The sequence below is a fragment of the Opisthocomus hoazin genome, chromosome 8, assembly GCF_030867145.1.
Source record: "Opisthocomus hoazin isolate bOpiHoa1 chromosome 8, bOpiHoa1.hap1, whole genome shotgun sequence".
Lineage (NCBI taxonomy): Eukaryota > Metazoa > Chordata > Aves > Opisthocomiformes > Opisthocomidae > Opisthocomus > Opisthocomus hoazin.
In genome coordinates this window covers 30852765-30875200 of record NC_134421.1, presented here as the reverse complement: position 1 = coordinate 30875200, position 22436 = coordinate 30852765, and the positions used below count along the sequence as shown (strand labels likewise).

The following is a 22436-nucleotide window of genomic DNA, read 5'->3' as shown; positions in this document are numbered from 1 at the left end:
ATGTCAGATCCAAGCCTAACTGCTTTTGCACACAAACACAAAGTTAGAAGCCACAGATCAAGTTCATCTACAAACACAGGTAACATTTTAAATTGCTTAGGATGCATGACAAGCAGTGCAGTCTTAAATTGAAGAGGACATTTTGTATCAAGGTATTTCCAAAGGATGGAGCAGTATAAAAAACTTTCTCTGTCCCACAGAATGCATCAAATATAGGCACTACAGGGTAATAATTAAGATAGTAATAGCCTTTGCTCCTTTCTGACATTTGATCTGGAATCTTTTATAAATCATTGCTACCCAAGGCCACAGTCGGGGCTAAGATCCCACTGTGCTCAGCCACGTACAGATGTAGGATAAGTTTCATCTATGTCTTAAAGGATTTACTACATTTGAAACTCCTGAATAACAGAAAAGGAGGAGATATGAAGCATACTGATCAGTATGAACATTTTCTCCTTAAAAATAAAATTAATCAAAATATGCTGTATGTTCTCTACCCCAAAGAAAAAACTTCTGCTCCATAAAAGACAGAAATCTTTGCCCTGCTTTAAAGAGGGTCCAATCTTGCCTCTCTGTTACCACCACTAAACAGTAGGACAGTAAAAAAGAAAAATAAAAATCTTAGCAAGCAGGAGTCTTGTCTTACACTTCTGATCTCAAAACTCGGATTTCTATCCCTCACAGCTGGCTAGGGGTGTGAAATTGAGACTGCAATGTGCAAATGTGAAGTACTGCAATGAGAATACTGCAATTGCAGTACATATCATTGGAAACATGAGGGAAGCCTTTTCTCATAATTTTGCACTTTCTGGAAAAGGACTGGATTAAACAAGAGAAGCTAAAATAAATTGCAAGTGCACTTGGCAAACAACCTTCTAACCCTGTCAGAGAGTAAATTTAGGTTAAAAAGTGAAACACTGCTAACAGAACCCATGAACTTACCAGACAGGTTTAGGTACTACTGCATGAAAGGCATTCAAGAATTCAATGTTTTTCAAAGCAAAGTGTTTCTTTTTAATGTACAGGTAACATATTGCAGGCTAGGAAACAATTTATGTTTGGACTGGCACTGTATTATCCTACAGAGGTTTTAGATTCAAGAGAACAGTGACTGACAAGAGAGCAAGATAAAGGAACCTGCAGTAGCTGTACAGAGATCCAGCAACCGCTGGAGGGACTGGGAACACCACTGTTCAGCACTGGTCCGCTTTATTTCACACTAAAAGTTGGAAAGCAAGAGAACTGGAAAAATATATTGTTAACAGACAGACAGATCAGAAGGTTGCGAGGCTCAGACAGCATGTTCCCCCGCACCGCATACTCACGCGTTGAAGACAGCGAGGGCAAAGGCACTGCAGCAGGTCCTGTCTCGGTGCCTGCCTCTCAAGCAGCCTTGGCCAAGATACAACACGACACCACAGAGCAGGGCAACCCGTCACCCGAGACGATGCAGGGGCGTTTTATGTAAATATTTTAGCATTGCATGGTTAATCCTATGAACTGGTACAAACAGCTCCTACGCCAGAGGCTGAAACACAAGCCTGTCTAAGTCTGTCCCTGATCTTCTCCAACAGACATTCTGTTTACACACCAAACTGCCCCCGTTGCTGGTCAGCCCCTGCTCTTCATTAGAACTATTTGGGCCTATGTATTTACCTAAAACCTGCAGAATATATATTTCTAAATAATTGACGCAAGATGTTAAGATACTGAAATGAGACTATTCCGGCCAAAAAGACCCCTACGTGTTCCAACAGCCTATTGCACCTCTATCGTCTGCAATTCACATCTCTGTGGATCAGGGATTCAAACCCCCAAGGGAACAAACATGACAGTTTTACTACTTCAGGTTTTCTCTGAAAAGAATGCCCTCAGGGCATGCCTGTCCATCACCTCCCACAATTTTTATTCTAAATACACAAAATTAAGAGGAACATACACTTATTTCCAGAGACATAGCCTACCCTTATTTTCACATTTATTTACCTGATGACTTTGATTACAGAACAAGCCCTTTGACAAGGGAGGTTCTCAACACTATGTGACTGATTTAGCTTCTCCTGAGGCACATTTAGTTAAAAATGTTGCTACCAAACCATATAAAACCTAGCCCTCTACCCAGTAAAGTTTTAGATTAAGACTACAGAATAAAACCAGCAATATAAACCATCACATAAGACAGCAGCCGTAATTCTGTTTTCATATAAAAGTATCTCTATGCTTAAGAAAATTACTATTTTTAGACATTAATTTCTCAGAAATAAAGCTTATAACAACTGCTGCTAAACCTAAAATTTTATCTACCAATTGGTCCGATGAAACAAAATAATTTTCCTGTTCAAGGTCAGGGTAAAGCAAAAACGTATGTCATGCTAGCATGTCCGAATCTCACACTATAAAAGGTAAGTTTTAAAAAAATTCTTACTAGATTTACAATCTAAACCTACAGCTAAACTCTTTAATAGAGTTTAAACGCATGTTTCAAAGCCAAGTTAGAGTTTTCATCCCGCTGAAGACAGACTTTTCCTGAAGGCAGTCTCTAATACGTGTAAATCACTAAGATGAATCATGTTACATTTAAATTCAGGACCACTAATCCGACCTGCAAAGCTGATCAGTAAAAAGGACCTCTATTCTATGCTTCAAGAAAAAAGGTACTTTCATGTCTGCTGATGTAATTAAATAGCAAGGACTGACTGTACAAGTTACATCAAAGGCAACATTTCATATTTATGAAATACATGTTTTGGTAAAAATTAGAGCCAACTAGAAAGTTTTCTAAAAAAAATCATTTAGAAAAAGAATGGTTTACACCAAACATTCCCATGTAATGTTCTGAGATCTCGGACAGCAAGGCTTGTTTAAAATAAAGTGTTATTTTGTAGAAAAATCAGCAAAAACTGTTCTCAAACAAGAACTCAAACAGAAGTGTCTAGTATTTCACATTGCTTCAATGGTGCCAGACTACAAAAATAGTTTGCTGCACTTTCATAACATTTGTGTTCAGATACAGTATACATCAGCATGATTATTAGACAGGAAAAGCATTTCACATAAGACTTCTCTCTCTAGACCGATTCTGGAAAGAAAAGCCCATAATATTATGTTCCGTGATCTCCTCCTCTGTTTTTCTTTTACACACAAGCCAAAAAACACATTATAAAGCTGACACATCTAAAAAGGGCTTTTTCAGGTACCTCCTAGAAAACACCCAAAGGACTTGAACCATGTAGCAAAATGTTGATCAGTGTTCTTCAACCCATGTTTGCAACTCACTTATTTCATTAATTTTAATCAGACAAATGGAACTTCAAAACAAAACAAAACAAAACAAAAAACCAAACAAACAGACAAAAAAACCCCACAAAAACCTAAACAGATTGCAGGTAAAAGTCTGGAATACTGAAAAATCTCAAACCTGATCCTTCAAAAAAATTTAAAATTCTGGGAAGTGTCAGGGTCTGCATATAATCAAGGTCTTCAGAATTACCGAGTCCAATCTCTCTTAAAGTATATGCTTTTCTAATATTTCAGGTTCAGTTTTTACTATGGTGTACACGAAACCAAGTATATCAGCTTTCAGAAGTGTTTCTAACAGCTGTGGCACAACACACAAGACTTCACATTGTAAATGCAATTGAGATAGACAATTACCCCACTAAATGATATTTTGGTAAGAAATGCTTAGAGTAGCCAATCACAGCATAACATCAGTTTTAAAAAAAAGTATTCTGAGATGACATTTCAGGTGCCTAAGCACACAGGATGAAAGACAATCTATCTTTACACTTAGCATTCTTCTGAAGCAGACTTGGTAAAACATGCAGAGCCTCATTTCAACACATCTTCTTAAAATCTTGCTATTATAAAGGCATGTCACAAAAAGAAAACCAGTACATTTCAAGTTACTTTAAAGTAACATTTTAGTTACTTTTTTATTTTAGGAAACAAGGAGCACAGCAACTCAATTGACAGGATTTTTTTCTTCAAATGAAAGAAAGAAAAATGAAGAAATTAAAAGAAAAATGAAATAAAATTACAGAATGAAATGAAAAAATTAAATTAATGAAATGACAGGCCAAAAATAAATGGAAGAATGAAATGAAAAGCATGAAATGAAAGAACGAAATGAAAAATGAAATAATGAGAGAATTAATTTTTTTTTTTTAATCCTATTGCACAGCTGACAGAGGATACTCATAGTATGTTGTGCCTGGGATATAGATGCATTCGCCTTGCAACAAATCAACGAATTTGTTTATTACACAAAAAAAGACAAGGATTTTCTTAATTCACTGCAAAAATTGCTTGTCTCCAAATTCATCACTCAAGATAAAAACAGTAATAAAAAACGTGATGAAATTAATAGCTCTATGTAGTAGCTGAACCATCACAAATAAAAGTTTGTCACTAAAGAGGTGTTAAACTTGAGCTTCACTTTCAGTTACAGAAAAGATACTCTCTTTGGCCTTTGGGAGGCAGTGCTTTGCATCAGAAAGCAGCTTTGGAAGCTGAAAAACATTTCCTGCTTCAGCTATTAGAATGCTTCCATACAACACAGCTTGTGGAAAAATTAAATTCTTAAATAACTTCAACATTATTATGATGATTATGTGTCATAGTACCCACTAGCCTTTCCTGCAAATTGTGCTTAGAAAGAAAGAGCTAGTATTTTCACCACTTCAAAATTTTATAATTAGCACACTCTTACACCTGAAATGACTCTGATAATATATAATTATCACTCCTCCTGCCTTTTCTGCTCCTCATTCCACCAAGAAAAACATTATTTTTTCTTTTGTCCATAGTCGCTAACTAGTAAAGTGACAATTAGTAAGACAGAGGAATAATACCTTTTTCTTTTAGGACTCAGAGACACCAAGCATCAAATCTAAGAATCAAATGTTTCTTGACATCCATCCCTCTTGCCATGAGAATCTAGCAAATGATGGGTGATACTACACGATATTCCAAACACATTCACCAGAAAAATATCAATTCAAACCATTTCTCTGCAAAAGCATCTTCACATTCATCTGATTACATGAAGCCACATTTAAGGTACTTACTGAATTTCTATCAAGCTCCCCGTCAACCGGAACAGTCTCCATGCTGAAAGGGCGTGTTGCCTGTCTCTCCGACAGCTAGAGTTCTTCCATCCTGCTACTCAAGATCCTAGAGGAGGAAAGAAAAATAAAACAATTAATTTCCAATGGCTGAAATCCATTAAAAAGCTACACTCTCTCTCTCCTCTACATTTTAAGAGGGTAAATAGTCTCCTACTGTAAACTGCGTATAGTTTGCTCCTTGCAAAACATGCACATTACCCATAAAAATCAAATTTTTAACAATGAAGGGAGAGGACAGTTTCAAATAAAATGGCCAAAACCAAAAGCACCTCACAGAGGCAAGTGGTTACTTTTAACCACACTTGCATCAAATAAGGAAGAGTTATGCTGGAAGAACATAAGCAACAAAAAAAAAAAAAAAAAGAAAAGAAAAAGAAAGAAACCAACCCACAGTTTTTACCCTGTCTTTCCCTTGTTCCAGAGTCCCCAGCAGCACAACACTCCCATCCGGCAGTCACGTGCACATGAGCTGCTTGGGCACACAAAAGCTATTCTGGAGCAGTCAGAGTTTTGGGCTTCCCAGCGTAACTCCAGAATCAGCCACGTTTTGCTTTGTGGAACAGAGACACAGAAATGAACTCACTTGTGCAAACCAGCACCATCTGCGGCAGCGCGGGCACCCGGCTGGCGCTCACCACACGCACACAGAAAGCAGTGCCTCGTGCTCGAGACACTTCTTACCCACTTTTTTTGCTGGAGAATGAAAGCTACAATAACCTTAGTATTCATAACACGTTTGTTTCAGGAGGGAACCAGATGGAAATGAGATGCCTACAGATACGTCTACCCACAGCCCACCGCTCTGCTGCTCTCTCCAAGGCCCCCACCAGCAAAAGACACAAGCAGATGAGAAGGCTGTAAGCTGGGCTGTTCAACACAGCAGAAGCCAGTAGCCCGCCTGTGGTCCCACCCTCCACGAAGCCACGCTCACACTGCCCTCCCCTCCAGCCAGAGCAAGGGCTCAATCAGAGAATTAGCCCAAGGATTGGTTTTTAGCCTCTTTCTTTTCGTCTTGGGTGGGGTGAAGGGGCAGGAAGCAGCTAAGTGACAAACCAGATTGCTAAACCAACACTTGTGCAAGAGCAGGGGCAGCATGTAAATGGTGACTTTTTTTTAAGCTACGGTGTTAGCATATTGTGCCTATGGTATACTTCAAGCTACGGTTTCAGCTCAAACTTTAGCAGAAACAGATTAATTGAGGACACAGGGGTGAGAGGGGTGGAGGAGGCTTCACAGCCCCTGCAGGGAGCCTGAGGAGTGTCCTGGCTGCAGGAGGACAGGAGAAGGGCAAGGAGAGGACCAGGAGAGTACACAAGATTCGGTTCAAAGCCTGCCTCAGGAAATACACACCCATGAAAACAAATCTCACTATAAAGAACCACCATTTGTTCAACTGATTTAAATGTTTTTATCATATCTTTTGTTCCTGTATTATGTAAAGCACATCAGAATTAAAAAACCCTTAGGAAGCACAGACTTAACCTACTATAGCAAGTTAGCATAACTTACACCACTAAAACACGAAAGAAAGCATTAATAAAAACTTTAACAAAAAGACCGTGTGCTAAAGAAACTGCAAGGTTTATAGTTCCTTATGGCCCAGTTCAAAGGACTACCAATGATCTTCCTTGAGTACCTGACTAGTCAACTCAGGTGGCACGTAACCGGGAAGCGTATGGCTAGATGTTTTGTGTAAATTAGAAACAGCAGACATCTGAAGGGAGATGACTACAAGTGATTAATTTGCATTAATAACATGGAAGATGGCATTACCACAGAACGCAAAATTCACCCCAGAAGCTCTGTTTCCTGGGGCGGCAGGCACTGCGACATGCACCTTCCACACACCAGCACAGGGATGCAGAATTGGGTGGCGTCTCTTGGAGACTGCTCCTTGTCATCTCGCCCTCCGACACCCATTCCAGGTTCCATTATTAGCAGGCAGTTCTGTAACACTAGGCTGCATACGTATTCAATTCACGGAAACACTCAACTCTCTTAAACAGGATGAAAAACAAGTGGCATTGCGAACAGAGGTATACACTGGTATTTAAAGCAGTCAGCTTTTTCAGTTACATAAACTTGCAACCATACTCAGTTCTCCAAATAAACACATCTTTCCTGACACAGGAACATTCACCCCAAAACAGTTTTAAAGCCATCTCTATTTTTAACAGACATTTTGTAACTCTTCATTCTTACTGTCAACACTCCTGGTGTATTCTGCTCCTCCGTTTGTTCACGTGACCACAGTCACTACATCCTTCCTCATCTCAGTCGCTAGTATCATTTGACAGGTTCCCTAACGTCTAATACTCAGCATTCATGATCATCCATGGTCACCAGGAAATTCACAATCCAGCAGGATCCTAAAGACTGCAGAGAAGCTATCTGGGAGAGGGAAGGAGAAAAATCTGCCTGCTCATATTTGAACATACATGCAGACTAAAGCAGGCGCAGAAATGGTTAAGGACTACCTCCCCCCACATTGTTTAGCTTATGAGGAGACAGCCAGCTTGGCTTATCTTTCTTGGCAAAATGAAGGCTGAAAGTGAACAATATTGCTTCTGAAATACGCCAAAATAAATACCAAGGAGGGAAAAGGGATCTCTCAGCAAAAGAATATTACCAAAAAGCCAAGTAAGTATGAACTTGGAGAACTGATTTATTTTGAAAATTACAGAATGTTCCCAATCACCCAAGCCCCAACACTTTGAAACTACCTCCCAATCAATGTAGGGAAGCAGAATTTATTTATTTGTAAATGCAGCCAGGTTATTATGAGGTGTACTTCCACGAGTAAGTGAGCTCTCTTCTAATTCTGCTAACTTAGATTTGAAGACACAACCCCAAATTTAAACCATCATCTCTTCAGCTTTCAGGGGATATTGATGATATGACTTTGCTGCTCTCTCCACATTCACAAGTATTTGCAGTTGGTGGTCTGGCTGGTTTGGGGCTCTAATTAACATATGTTGCTACTTCACAATCACAACTCTTAAGAGCTTAAATGTTCAGAAGGGCACATGCAGCCTGAAATTATTTGAAAAGAACTACATGATGGCAGCCCAGCTAATCACCTATGTTTCTTTTACAGACAATAGAAACAAACAGGCACTTAGATAACGTACTGCTCACTTCAAAGCAGCTGTACCAATCGGACAAATCATGCCACAGAATAAGCTTTCTCTCCAACTGTGGAGAGGATCTAGGGTGATTAGCTCAGAAACATATACTTAAAACAGAAGAGAAATGCATTCTACTTGCCACATGACTGACAACTTGTCATGTTAACATCCGTATTTCATCTTAATTTATTTTAAGAGATTGCTTCAGCCACTGGTAGTTTTTGTAACAGTCTGGTTTTCAGTTAGCTGCACCTTAAGAACAGGAAAAATGTGCTTGAGTCTCTGACAGAAGCAAAGGACAACAAGCATCAATGAAAGCTACTACTCCGTGTGAACAGGATTTTATCTATCAATATATACACATACTCACATCTCGTGTGACTTCCTAACTCTTCCTAACTCCCACCTTTTAACAACAAAGTACATTAAAAGCTGTAAAAGTATGCCTCAGGTCCCGCACTGTAGCGTCCTGCTCTTCCTGCATGCTACAGGCTTGGGGAAGAGTGGCTGGAAAGCTGCATGGAAGAAAAGGACCTTGAGGTGTTGGTCGATAGCCGGCTGAACATGAGCCAGCAGCGTGCCCAGGTGGCCAAGAAGGCCAATGGCATCCTGGCTTGTATCAGGAACAGTGTGACCAGCAGGAGCAGGGAGGTGATTGTGCCCCAGTACTCAGCGCTGGTGAGGCCACACCTCGAGTACTGTGTTCAGATCTGGACGTCTTACTACAAGAAAGACATTGAGGTGCTGGAGCGTGTCCAGAGAAGGGCAATGAGGCTGGTGAAGGGTATGGAGAACAAGTCTTATGAGGAGCAGCTGAGGGAACTCAGGCTGCTTAGTCTGGGGAGGAAGAGGCTGAGGGGAGACCTTATTGCTCTACAACTACCTGAAAGGAGGTTGTAGTGAGTCAGGTGTTGGTGTCTTCTCCCAAGTAACTAGTGATAGGACGAGAGGCAGTGGCCTCAAGATGCATCAGGGGAGGTTTAGATTGGATATTAGGAAAAATTTCTTCCCTGAAATGGTTGTCAAGCTCTGGAACAGGCTGCCCAGGGAAGTGGTGGAGTCACCATCCCCGGACATATTTAAAAGGTGTGTAGATGTGGTGCTTAGGGACATGGTTTAGTGGTGGACTTGGCAGTGTTAAGTTTACAGTTGGACTCTATGATCTTAAGGGTCTTTTACAACCCAAATGATTCTATGATTCTATAATGTTACATGACAGTCTCTGAGGTATAGTTACACAGATCACAGAGCAAAAGCAGCAGAAGCCAGATGCCTTGGCCATGTCAGAGGTCTCTGTGGCAGCAAGCCTTTATTCACAGCTATACAGACAAGTGGATGTGGCGGTGTTCTGTACTGACTTTTAAATTCCACATGTTAAACAGACTGTATCAGTGTTTATTGTAGGTGTATGTTCATTTAACTGAATAAAGCGGTTATCAAGCAAGACAAGCCCTTTTTTCCTCCAGTATAAGAAAGGCTCCTCACCAAATATGTAACTTGTTCCAGGCATATTAGAGACTTTAAAGCTGACTCCAGTAATAACTTATTGGAGGTATGTTTCTAACATTAAAACCGTAATGCAATCCACAGAATGACTCTTCTTTCTGTTCTCCCACAGATGATTAGCTTCTGTTCAAACACTTCACTAAATCTGGAGAATTTCATCAAGAGTCTTTGCCTGATCTCATGGCTGAGATGCTTGCTACGCTACCTCCCAAATCCTCGCTGCCCCCCACGAGTTCCTGAATTTCAGCCGACGCGCAGCCATAAAGTGAAAGTGGTTGAGATGATCCCTGAACCTAATATGCTTTCTGTCTAATCGATGGACCAAGTTACTTGAACACCTGCATACTGTATTATACTGGCAAGTTTTAGCTTTCTCCCCAAGTACTATCACCTACGGTCATTAGATATCGCATTTGCACTGTGGTAACTGTTTTGTGATCTGCTGCACCCTCTTCTACTCCAGCACCACACCTCACAGGCAAGGTGCAGCCTCACCGGTTACCTGCTGATGGACTACATTGAGGGCATAGTGAAATGGCTACTGCATCCTGATCTGGCCTCTCCAAAGGGGAAGCATTCTCCAGGGCTCTGACCTCCAAAACTGACCTGCTAATCTCTGCTGGATGCCTGCCTTCTTTCCTTAAGGCTTAAAATAAGTTAACACACTTAAGTTGCCCAAGATGGGTATCAGATAAGAGTATATTACAAATTCCTTTAAGATGACACAGGCAATATACTTCACCTCAAAGATCAGTGTGGCAAGGAGCATGGACAAGGCACACTAGGAGAAAGAAAACCTAGTTTTTTACCTTGGCATCAAGAAGGATAAAAATTCATCTAGGTCCTTGCTGGAAAGCAGAGTCACTACAGTACCAGAGAAATGCTATTCCACAGGGAATCCCAGAATGGCTGAGGCAGGAAGGGACCTCTGGAGGTCATCCTGTCCATCCTCCCTCTTGCAGGAGGGTGTCTAGACGGCCTTTGAGTATCTCCATGGATGCAGACTCCACAACCTTCCTGGGCAACCTGTGCCAGTGTTTGGTCACCCTCACAATAAAAAGTGTTTCCTGATGTTCAGAGGGAGCCTCCTATGTTTCAGTTTGTGGCCATGGCCTCTTGTCCTGTGGCTGGGCACCACTGGAAAGAGCCTGGCTCTGTCACCTTTACACCCTCCCTTCAGGTATTTATACACATCGATGAGATCCCCTCAAGCCTCCTCTTCTCCAGGCTGAACAGCCCCAGCCCTCTCAGCCTTTCCTCACGTTAAGAGTTGATCCAGCCCCTTGATCACCTTTGTGGCCCTTCATTGGACTCTCTCCAGTATGTCCATGACTGTCTTGTACTGGTGAGCCCAGAACTGGACCCAGCACTCAAGGTGTGGCCTCACTAGTGCTGAGCAGAAGGTCACTACCCTTGACCTTCTGGCAATGCTTTGTCTAACGCATCCAAAGCTACCATTCACCTCCTTTGTGGCAAGGGCACATTGCTGGCACATGTTCAACTTGCTGCCCATCAGGATCACCAGGTGACCCCTAAGTAAGCAGTTCTCAGTTGAGGTTATCAGTGCATTCAGTTCAGTAAGGTTCACAAGGAAGTTTAAGGCAATACTCTTTAGAAAGGTATTAAAAAAAAAAATAAGGAACAACAGATTTCATAAAAATTAAGAGCTAATGGGGACAGGATCAATTTTAAGTTATTAAAGGAAATTTACATCTTAAATCTAATTAGGGCAATCAACCAAAGCTCCCAAATAACCTAAGTGTCATTCAGCAGTGGTAAGACAGGGTGAAGGCACTTCCACTTTGCTCCATGCCGAGGGGGAGCAGCAATAGCACAGAAGGTAATAAAGGTACACACCTTGTTCTCAAGGTTCTTTGAATCCAGCCCCCCTGGTTGCAGTACGAGGCCACAGATCGTCCCTTTCAGTTCACGAGTCCACACACCAAGCACACTTCATCAACAACCTACAGGTCAGGGCAGCTTCTTGCACACGACACGATGTCATGGTATGCCAAGGACCCCGTGTTTGCTGACATCAGTTTCACAAAAGCAGGAACTGAAGCTGAGTTACTGGCAAAAATGGAGTGGGGCCAACAGGTCAAAAGATTCAGCAAAAGATCTGGTAAACAAAGAAATCACAAATTGTTCTCAACTTTAAAACTTTAAAACTTAGCACGCTAACAAGAACTTGGAAGAACTAAAAAGAGGTTTTATTCCACAATTCTATAAGAGAAATTTGAAAGCTGACTAAATCTCTAGGTTCAATTCATTCCGCTGTGAAGTCAGACCAAATAGAAGAACTTGACAAAACCAGTAATAATACAGGGGAAGTCACAGATGACTAACTGCAGTGTCTGAATGCTGAAAAGTCTGCTACAGGTCTAACACCACCAGACTCAACAACTGCCTCATGTATGTCCCCCAAGTATACTGTGATCACTTAATGCTATCAGTCACCAGATACACTCTTATGAAACTCTTCCTTCCACCCTGAGTTTCATCACCTGCCTTCTCATTTCCTGAATAAACAGTCCATGTGCAAAGAAAGCTATCTCCTATGTTTCTGTTTCGCTGTTTTCAGAAAAGGGGCTGGGGGGGGAGCCAAACAAAAAAGAAAACAGGAAAGTTGAAGTGCTTAAGTACAAGACTTGAAAACACCTCTTACCTAGAAAAGACTTGGAAAGCAGAAGCATAGTAGTTCATATACTCAGCTATCTTTTGAGAGTGAGAGATGGCAGCAAATGCCAAGAAAAGGATAGAAAACTTCTGAATAGTCACTGCAACTTTAATAAACTACTACCTTAACCAAGTGTCCCACAGGTAAACTTGTCCTGATAAAAATGAATGAGTACAGAAGAGGTGGTTGAGTCACCTTCAGGTAGTAGAACCCAGCATCCTCTCAGAGCTGGCCCTCTGGCCACCAAAATGCACTCCAAAGCTCCCCAACTGCTCCCACAATCCAAGGGAGCTGTAGGTCTCAATACTAAAAATGGTTATTTATTCACATAAGGACTTCTGGTTACCCAGACCATTAGCCACTTTGTCTCTACAAGCCAATTTTATCTGGGGCTCAGTCTAACTTTTGAGGATAAGAATAACCGAGGCATTAAATCATTAAATTCTGTGCATATATTAAGCTTGAACCAGAAAGCACCGATGAAGCTTCATAAAATATTCAAAAGATTTGTTCTGTTTGTTTTGCTTTGTTGTGATGATGTAGGAGAAGATGACTCAACCAAACTTCACATAACCAAATCTAGCATTTTATTTTTACGTTTCAAGATGCTGCAGTACGAACCAGCAAAATAACCAAGTAGATGCCAAACCAGCCTTACAGCAGATACCCTTGTATCAATACTAGCATTGTTTAAACAAGGTTAAATTGGTCAATCGCAGTCTCTGAAGGAAAAAAAAAAAGATGCAGAGCAAATGGTTAGACACATTGCACACTGTTTTCATTTCAGAACTCCATCCCAGACACAAAGGCACATTTGCTTTTTGGGCCTGATGCTTTTCCTGCCCAAAGACATCAAACTAAAAAAAGTTTAAGAAAACAACATGACAAATGTAATCCTTTTAATTCAGGGAATCCTGCCTTTCTTCTAACAGCGTTGAAGTTTTCTTCCACACTGTAAAGGTACTACTAGTAGCCTCACACACACCTCTCATCTTAGTCAACTTCTGTTCATCTAGAGTTTTGCATTAGAAGCCAAGATGCTCCTAATAATATCTCACAGCAAAAAAAAGTTGTTCTGCACTGTGATGAGAGGCCAGCTGGTACTCCCTGTGGTTTCCCATCTCTCACGCTGGCAGCCATGCGAGGTTGCAGTGTGACACGCTCTTCTGGACACAGCCGAAAGGGGTTAAGAGATCACTAGTCTGTCCTTACCTCCGCCTTGCCCACCACGGCCGCTGCCTTTCCAACCTGCCCACGGCCCTGTCTGTGCAGGTGCTCCCTAAGCCTCTTCTGCCAGAAGGACGCCCGCTATTGCAGACTTATTTTAAACAGACACTCTCAAAACACGGATCATTTCAACTGAGCTAGGTGATGGGACTTTGTACCTGCCTTTCTGCTTGCAGGTCTGGCACAGCAGTGGCAAAGAAAAGCTGAGGGCCACCTCTTTACACATCTCCATTCCATCCGTAACAGCCTGTGAGAACGGGGACCATGCCCACAGCCACAGACTCGCCTGACACCGACTGGAAACTATTGCAGGAAATGAAGTGAGCCAAACCAGGGCCAAAGGAAAAGCAATGTTGTTGTTGTTGTTCAAGGTTTTTCTGCAATGAAAAAGTAAGGTAAGTCAGCAGAGATGTTTCCACAGACTAGATGGGTCAGTGGCAGAACAAGTCCTTCCGTTTCTGATGCCAAAGCGGAATCAGTTGGTGTCCTGAGACACAAGATAGATCTGGATTTCCTCTGCATGAAACTTTCCAAAACAAAATACAACCTGCTTTTCCTAAAAGGAACACTTGTGTCTTTTCCCCTTGACAGACATTACTGTCAAACACAGAGTCAAAGCATTAAAATGGAGAAAAAAAGGAGACACTATATCAAGCCTATGAAAAACACTGTAAGCATATAAGAACTAATTCATTGTGTTGAAATAGCCTCAATAATGGGATGCTGAAGGTCTACTTTAATACTTCAAATAGTGCAGAATAGTACTGTCAGTGATGAAATCCTCTAAATATCTTGGTTATAATGTGATCATAGATACAGAAATATTATAAGTCTCACATGCAGGTCAAGGATACAATCAACTTTGTAAGCAATAAAAGTTCCAGAGAGCTATTCTGAGATTCTACATACAAATGACTGCAAGTAATCGTACTATCACAGATTAATGAATTACCAACTGCCAGATGAACTATGTGTGACTAGATAAGCGCTCTTTACCTACTGCAAATAAAGTTTAAACAGTTAGCTTAAACTATTGTAAAGTTTCTGTATCTCAGAAGCTACATCCACAAATAGGCACCATCATGCAGACAGTTCATTGCCACATCAAAAGCCGACTTCTTACATTGCTTCTCTCTGAGTTGACTTAAGCAAACACAAGTAGGATTCCAGCTTGTTGCAACTTCAGAATATGTGCCTGGTCAGACAGTCATTGTAAAACATTTTGCTCACTAAGAGTTTACAAACAATTTGCAGTTTTAATTTGAACACCAAGCAACTGAGGCATCAGAGCATGTATTATTTATGTTACAATACCATTTATGTTCGAAAAGTCTCTGTTGCTGGGGGATGGACAAGAACATTTTTCCATGACTTTGTGCAAAAGATGACACTATCCTCTGCTTAAGGAGAGCTACCCCCTTTTCTCACCTACGGTCTTTCCCTCACCCTTGCAGGAGTTAGACACTGGGAGGAACAGGATGACTGTCCTCCTCACTGATCAAATCTTTCTCAGTACATTCCTTGACAATGAGCACAGACCCAAAGCAACTAAAGCAAAATCAAATCAATACCACATTCATGGCTATACGTATCCTCTGACTCACCCAGCTGTGAAGGTCAAAGCTCAGAATATGTAAGACAGACCATACTCAAAAAAAACATACCGCCAAAAAAACCCAAACCCACACACCTTCAGAAGAGCAGAAATGTGTCAGGAGGTGACTACAAGTGACCTACAGCATCAGATGTTTGGTATCACATGAGGTTCCACCACAGCCTTCCCAGAAATTACAGTAACTTACTAAAGCAGATACCAACCTTTACTTTTCTTACTTCATCTTTTAACTCACTGAGTAACTGTCAGTGTTTGACTGTAAGCTCCCTCAAGTTTTTGTTCCATATCTGTATGCTACCAAGTTCAATATGAATCAAATGTGACTAGGGTTCTCAAGTTGAAAGCAATATAAACAGTTGAAGGGGAAGAGAATAATCTTAAAGCACATCTACAGCAAAAAGAAGAAAACCAAATTCATAAAATGAATAATATACCTCCAAAATTGAGTCAGTGCAAAGGACCAACTTTCAAAGTGGCAGTTCTACTAGGTTTTTAAGCTTTAATTTGCTCTGTGCATTTTGCTTCTTCTCAGACCTGAAAAGGATGGCTAATTCATTTTAAAGAGGTGAAATACACCTTAATAGTTCTTCTAAATTCTCGTATCTGTTAAAAGGACACCTTAAGTTTCATTAAAGGGGAGTGGGGGGAACAATTGGTTCTGTGCACTAGGGAAAAAAAAAAAAAATCTCAAAGTATGACTTCACTAACTCACTAAGACCTGCCCAAGAAGAATACAATGATTTAAATTCTGAGCGTGATGCCATCCATTTAACTGCATTCATTTAGAAATAACACCGGACTACAGGCTTTCAAAGGTCTAAAAGTGGTAACGGTTTTTTCATTAGCAAGCACTGTTGAGGAAGAGCATTAACGTGATGTGAATAAAATAGACCATCTTTCCTCATCCAGAGCTCCCAAAGGCCTATCAGTACAGAATCACTTTTCTGTGCCCCCATGACTTAGTTTCACCAAAGAATTGAGATTACCTCTCCCAGTCCTGCTAATGAGAACCATGACCACACTTCACAGGAGCTCAGCTAAGAGAGTAACTACAATCGTAATTTCTGCTCTAAACTGAGACACTAAAATAGGAAAATCAAGATAAGTTCTAAGATTAAAAGCGTGAAAGAAGACTTAACAGAGAAAAACAAGTCTCAGTCGAGTCTGATTAGCTGTGATACAGTTATATTGTGTTTGAGAGGTTTTTATGAAATGGACTTTCTGCATCATCAAATATCGTGGATATTTCAAACAGGAACCTAATGTTTATTCTTATGTCCAATTTAGTTTTCTTATCTTGGCAGCAGTGTCTCTTCTTGATATTAAAATAGAGTTGATGACATAAGACATGGCCTTCGTTTGGATTTCTTTTGGCTTGTGCTATAAGGCAGTTTCCACAATTTCAAGATACAGTATGAGAATTTAAGAACAAAAGGTCAGAGAAGCCTACTGCAATAGGAAAAACCCTAGAAATTCTAACTTAAAGTAGCTGCAGGTTCTAACAGGCAGCGACAGTATCTGGCTGACACATCATGGTTTATTACAAAGATTTAGAAAGTCTAATTTAGATTTCCATTGGTTATGCCAAGTTTAGGGTTTTTTCCACTTTACTGCTTGCCTAATTAAAATGAGCTGATGCACTTAACTTTTGGATTTTTAGGTGTCAATGCTATTTCACGTTTGCAATTTAGGATCTTTCATAGGAGTTTTTTCCACAGGGTTGTTTTTTTGTTTGGTTTATTTTATTTGGGTTTGATCCAGGATTTTTAGGGGGTACTGGGGGGAAAGTCGTTTTTTTGTGGGTGTTTTTCATTGTTGTTTTGTGGGGTTTTTTTAAGTAATGAATAAATCCTTCAAATAGCCTTTGCACAGGCTTAACAAGGACTAACACTTTTAGCACCAAACATCCAAGCTTGTCTTTCTGAAGCTACTGAGTAACTGCTGATCAACTGTGATTTAGAACTGCTGCAAGAATCTCACATAGCTTTTGGTTTAACAGGATGAACCAACAGCATTTAAACAATGCAACCTGATCCACAGGAACAGTAAAATATTGTCACAGCGCAGACTTGTCAAGTGATCCGGCACTAGACCTCTTGTCTCTCCACCCATTTCTATTCAACAAAATACATGCTCCCCCATGACATTTCTTTGGGCAATGAGAAGCAGCTAGCCTGCCCCAACAAGCAGCTATGGAAGAGACAAGTGTCAAGTGACAACTTACCTGCAACTCACAGTCCTCAGAAATCATCTCAATATCACTGCCTAATTGAAGTTAGGCAACTGCTCACACCATTTGCAACAATAAACAAACAAGTTCTTTAAATTAATTTTGCCAGAGCTGCAAATAGAAGCCAAGCATCTCACAGGTCAAAACCAGCCCTCAAGCACTTGGAGTTAAACATATTTGTTCCGAGAGCTATCCCCTTTCTGAAGAGCAGAACACTTTTTGCTCCTGGTACTAGGAGGAGACATCAAGATTCTCCATAGCAAGAACCATGCGTTATCAGGGTATATTTCACGTTCTGCTTCAGGGACCAATATAGAAGATACTAAATTCATTCAAGCAGAAAAGAAAGTATGTGTCATAGTTGGGACAGTAGGGTTCTGTTCCTTGCCAACGAGGGAGTGGTTGCAAGGTCACTTCACACAGCGTAGCCAGGAAAAAGTCGTGACACTTCCTTGGAAGTTGTTTGAAATGCCTCAGAGAAGAAAACAAAGAGAGAAAAACACTAGCATCCTGGACAAAGAATTATTCCATTCAGGGCCAAACAAACATTGAATGGGCAAGGCACCTCTTCCTACCCTTCTATCCAGACTATTCAAGTACTGGGAGTTCTCTTTCCCATAAAATGGGTTAACAGGACCACCAGGTAGCTTAAGCATGTGATTTAAGGTGAATGCTATCCTCTCAGCTGTGCAATCCCATAGGACTGTGTGACACGAAGTTCTGAAACCCACTTTCCCACCATCCTCTATCTATCTCCTTAATACTCAGCTCGTTAAGGGATGTCGGAACTGGACGGTGCAGGCTGCGAGAGACACCACACGCTTTGGGAGCCCGGAGACAGAAGACAGACACAAATATCTGGAAGGAAGGATGCAACGCTTGTGAGCTCCAGCAAATTCAGCTGGTGTTTTCACAATAAATAAGAATACTTCCAAGAAAGAATGTGCTTATTTTTTTAAAGAGAACTACATCCTTTCCTTCACAGCATTACCTCATTTCAATATTGTCATCAAAACTGACAAGAGTTATCAGCTTAATAGCATTTTATAGTTTACATTCATATTTAAAACCGCACACAATACCAAGATAACACTAGCTTAACTACCAAGATAATATTAGCATAAAGCAATTCAATGCCCTGTATCTCTGCCACAGCAGTTAACTACACCTCTAAGTATCATGTTACACATTTTATTCCTTTGAAGGCAGCTTATTTCAAAGTCCAGCATTTAGGAAAAGAATGAAATGTTAATTCCCATGCTTCACAATGCAAACACAGCTAGGCAGCAGTAGCTCCGGTCTCAGAGCTATAACTGAACTGAAACGTATGTCCCAACCCGCCCACAGCCAAGAAGCTCCATTTCCAGGGACACATTCCAGCTCTGATGCTCATTTTCACCCACCTCAATGAGAGGTCAGGAGGAAAAACTGAATGCACCCATTTAGATTTCCTGCAGGAACAGCTATGAGAATAGCTAGCACTACATGTTTTCAACCATGTGCTATGCTAACAGGGGCGACCGGAGCAATCTCCAGTCCTGCGTTTTCAAACCATTATTAACTGAGTGCCCAGGCTGAATATCCAAAACCAGTGCCCTCTCTCCCATAAGGACGGACTTCATTCCTTCATTTTGCAGCCCTCAACAGAATTCAGAGAAGGATGAGCTGCCCTCTCCTTCTAATGATCACAACTTGAAAAAAAAACAGTAAGCCAGTAGTTTTTAATGCAATGGCATGTTTTATGTTCCCATGACAGCTTTTAGAAAGTCTGTGACATTCTAAACTTTAGCTCTTTCACATCCAGATTGTCTGCAACACACATGGAATATGAAATTAAGATCTAGTAACTCCAGGCATGCTAATAACTTCATAAAATCCAGATTTTAAGTGAATAGCCACTTAGATATTTCAATGTCATTTATAAGCACCAAACTCAGGAAGTGTGGGCTGGATGGTCAGTGAGGTGGATTGAGAACTGGCTGAATGGCAGAACTCAGAGGGTTGTCATCAGCAGCGCTGAGGCTAGCTGGAGGCCTGTAACTAGTGGTGTCTCCCAGTGGTCAGTACTGGGCCCAGTCTTGTTCAATTTCTTCATCAATGACCTGGATGAAGAGTTAGAGTGCACCCTCAGCAAGTTTGCTGATGACACAAAACTGGGAGGAGTGGTGGATACACCAGAAGGCTGTGCTGCCATTCAGCGTGACTTGGACAGGCTGGAAAGTTGGGCAGAGAGGAACCTGATGAGGTTCAACAAGGGCAAGGGCAGGGTCCTGCACCTGGGGAGGAACAACCCCATGCACCAGTACAGGCTTGGTGCTGATCTGCTGGAGAGCAGCTCTGTGGAGAGGGACCTGGGAGTGCTGGTGGATGACAGGCTGACCATGAGCCAGCAGTGTGCCCTGGCTGCCAAGAAGGCCAATGGCATCCTGGGATACATTGGGAGGAGTGCAGCCAGTAGGTCGAGGGAGGTTCTCCTTCCCCTCTACTCTGCCCTACTGAGGCCCCATCTGGAGTACTCTGTCCAGTTCTGGGCTCCTCAGTTCAAGAAAGATGAGGAGCTACTGGAGAGAGTCCAGCGGAGGGCTACGAGGATGGTGAGGGGACTGGAGCATTGCTCTTATGAGGAGAGGCTGAGGGAGCTGGGCTTGTTCAGCCAGAAGAAGAGTAGGCTGAGAGGGGACCTAATAAATGCTTATAAATATCTGAAGGGTGGGTGTCAGGAGGATGGGGCCAAACTCTTTTCAGTGGCGCCCAGTGATAGGACAAGGGGCAATGGCCACAAACTGAGGCACAGGAAGTTCCGTCTGAACATGAGGAAGAACTTCTTCACTCTGAGGGTGACGGAGCACTGGAACAGGCTGCCCAGGGAGGTTGTGGAGTCTCCTTCTCTGGAGATATTCAAGACCTGCCTGGACAAGGTCCTGTGCAGCCTGCTGTAGGTGACCCTGCTTCAGCAGGGGGGTTGGACTAGATGACCCACAGAGGTCCCTTCCAACCCCTACCATTCTGTGATTCTGTGAACTCTAAAATAACTGAGGAGCTTACCCACCGAAACCACCTAAGCAAGATAAGCACACAAGCATTCCAGTTACATCATGAACTAAAAAGCCACATTCCCCCCTAGCAGAATAGCACTGCGCTAACACTTCACATACAACGAGAATCAACTGTTTCCAAAATGTTGGTAAGTACAATTAACCTTCATTACCCTGTCTTTGGCCTTGAACATTAAAGCTGAATTCAGCTTGAAAACCAATTAAAATGCTAAGCAGTCTATTCACTATGAGACTGGAGAATGGCATGCTGCATTCAATTAAAAAAAAAAAGGAAAGCACAATTGTCGTCTTAGACACCTTCAAGGATCTGTTAGTTGTTTTACTAAAATATCATAATTCATAAATAAACCACATTCTAACAAGAACTGAAGAATTCTTCATTTCTCCATGAAGACCCTGAAACACTTAAGGCTGATGAAGGGAACTCTTTGATCCTAGCAAAACTGAAGGTTTAACAGAAAAAACACAGGCATAGAAACAAAGGATGAAGATGAGCTAGGTGGACTACAAAGTTTGATTTTGCCTTTTCATGCTTACCTATAACAACAGACATTAATCTTATCAATATGGGCCAGAAGTCATTCTCAGCTTGCACAGCACAGTTCGTATTCACAGAGTTCAACTTCTTTCTCCCCCAGTGAAGTACCCTTATTCTTTCTGCCTTTTGGATTAAGTATTGACATGGAAAGCTACATAAAATTTCTGTTGCCAAAGCTGCTTTTACTATGGTTGCCATTTTTAAATTAGCAAAATAGCTAGACAGACATGGACCAGGAATTCTCCTTTTTCTCTCTAATTGCTTCTTTCCAAGATGTGCAGAGCATGGAAAATCCTGGGCTACACTACTTAATTGCAAGCTTATTTAAAGCAATGGCTTTAAACTAAGGGAGGGTAGATTTAGACTGGATATAAGGAAGAAATTTTTTACAATAAGGGTGGTGAAACACTGGAACAGGTTGCCCAGAGAGGTAGTGGAGGCCCCATCCCTGGAAACATTCAATGCCAGGTTGGACGGCACTCTGAGCAACCTGGTCTAATTGAAGATGTCCCTGCTCACTGCAGGGAGGTTGGGCTAGGTGACCTCTGAAGGTCTCTTCCAACCCAAAGCATTCTATGATTCTAAGGTAAAGCTTCAGACAGAACAGACAGCCAACTAGAAGCCCACCTACTGAAAGCTTCATTAAAAATATATAACAGCACATTTAAGAGAGGTAGAATGTCCTTGGAGACCACCTCTGTAAATCCAAGAGGCTTTAAAATAATAAGAAATACCATAAAACTACAAGCAATTGCGTATTTTCAAGAATATCTCTAAGAGTGGCAGTATTCCAGTCTAGACACACAAAGCACTCCAAACTGAGCAAAAGTGGTTCTGAACTTTTAAAACATTTTGTTGAATATTAAATTTTTCTTCATTGTTGAGACAGAAACTTTTTTAGCAGCTTTAAAAATCGCATTTCTTCTTATTGAAGAAAAAAAGTCACACTCTGCTGCCATGAAGTTCAGATGCATGCGGATCTCTCGCTGATTGTTTTGGTTTCGGCTGCCGCCGGCAACAAAAAGCGCCACGCGGCCGCCCCTCCCCCTCGCCGCGGTGCGGAGGAGAATGGAAAGAAAGAGGCAGAAACTGGTGGGTCGGGATAAGGGCAGTTTAACAGAAACAGCAAACAACGGGAACAGCAACAACAACGATACAGATAAGGAGAAAATAAGACACAAACTCGCACAACAGACCAGCTCTCTCGGACAGGACCGGCGCCGCGCGCTCCAGAGCCGCGAGTGAGTCCCCACCGCGCTGCCCCCCCCCCCCCCGCCGAAACCCAGCGTGACGTCACATGGTATGGAATACCGGGCTCTGTTTGGCC

At 41.6% G+C, this 22436-nt stretch overlaps 1 protein-coding gene across 6 annotated transcripts in view; it reads right to left on the bottom strand.

Moving 5' to 3' along the window:
- Nucleotides 1-22436, bottom strand: part of OSBPL8 (oxysterol binding protein like 8) — a 101947-nt gene that overhangs the window by 56727 nt on the left and 22784 nt on the right. For 5 of the 6 annotated variants that reach the window (XM_075429581.1, XM_075429585.1, XM_075429584.1 and 2 more), the window contains one exon: nucleotides 5073-5178. In XM_075429581.1, the coding sequence (XP_075285696.1) occupies nucleotides 5073-5114 (42 nt within the window). In that variant the 5' untranslated portion in view covers nucleotides 5115-5178. Of the gene's footprint in view, nucleotides 1-5072; nucleotides 5179-11623; nucleotides 11642-22436 lie in introns of those variants that run through there. The other variant, XM_075429582.1, reaches the window with a different exon arrangement.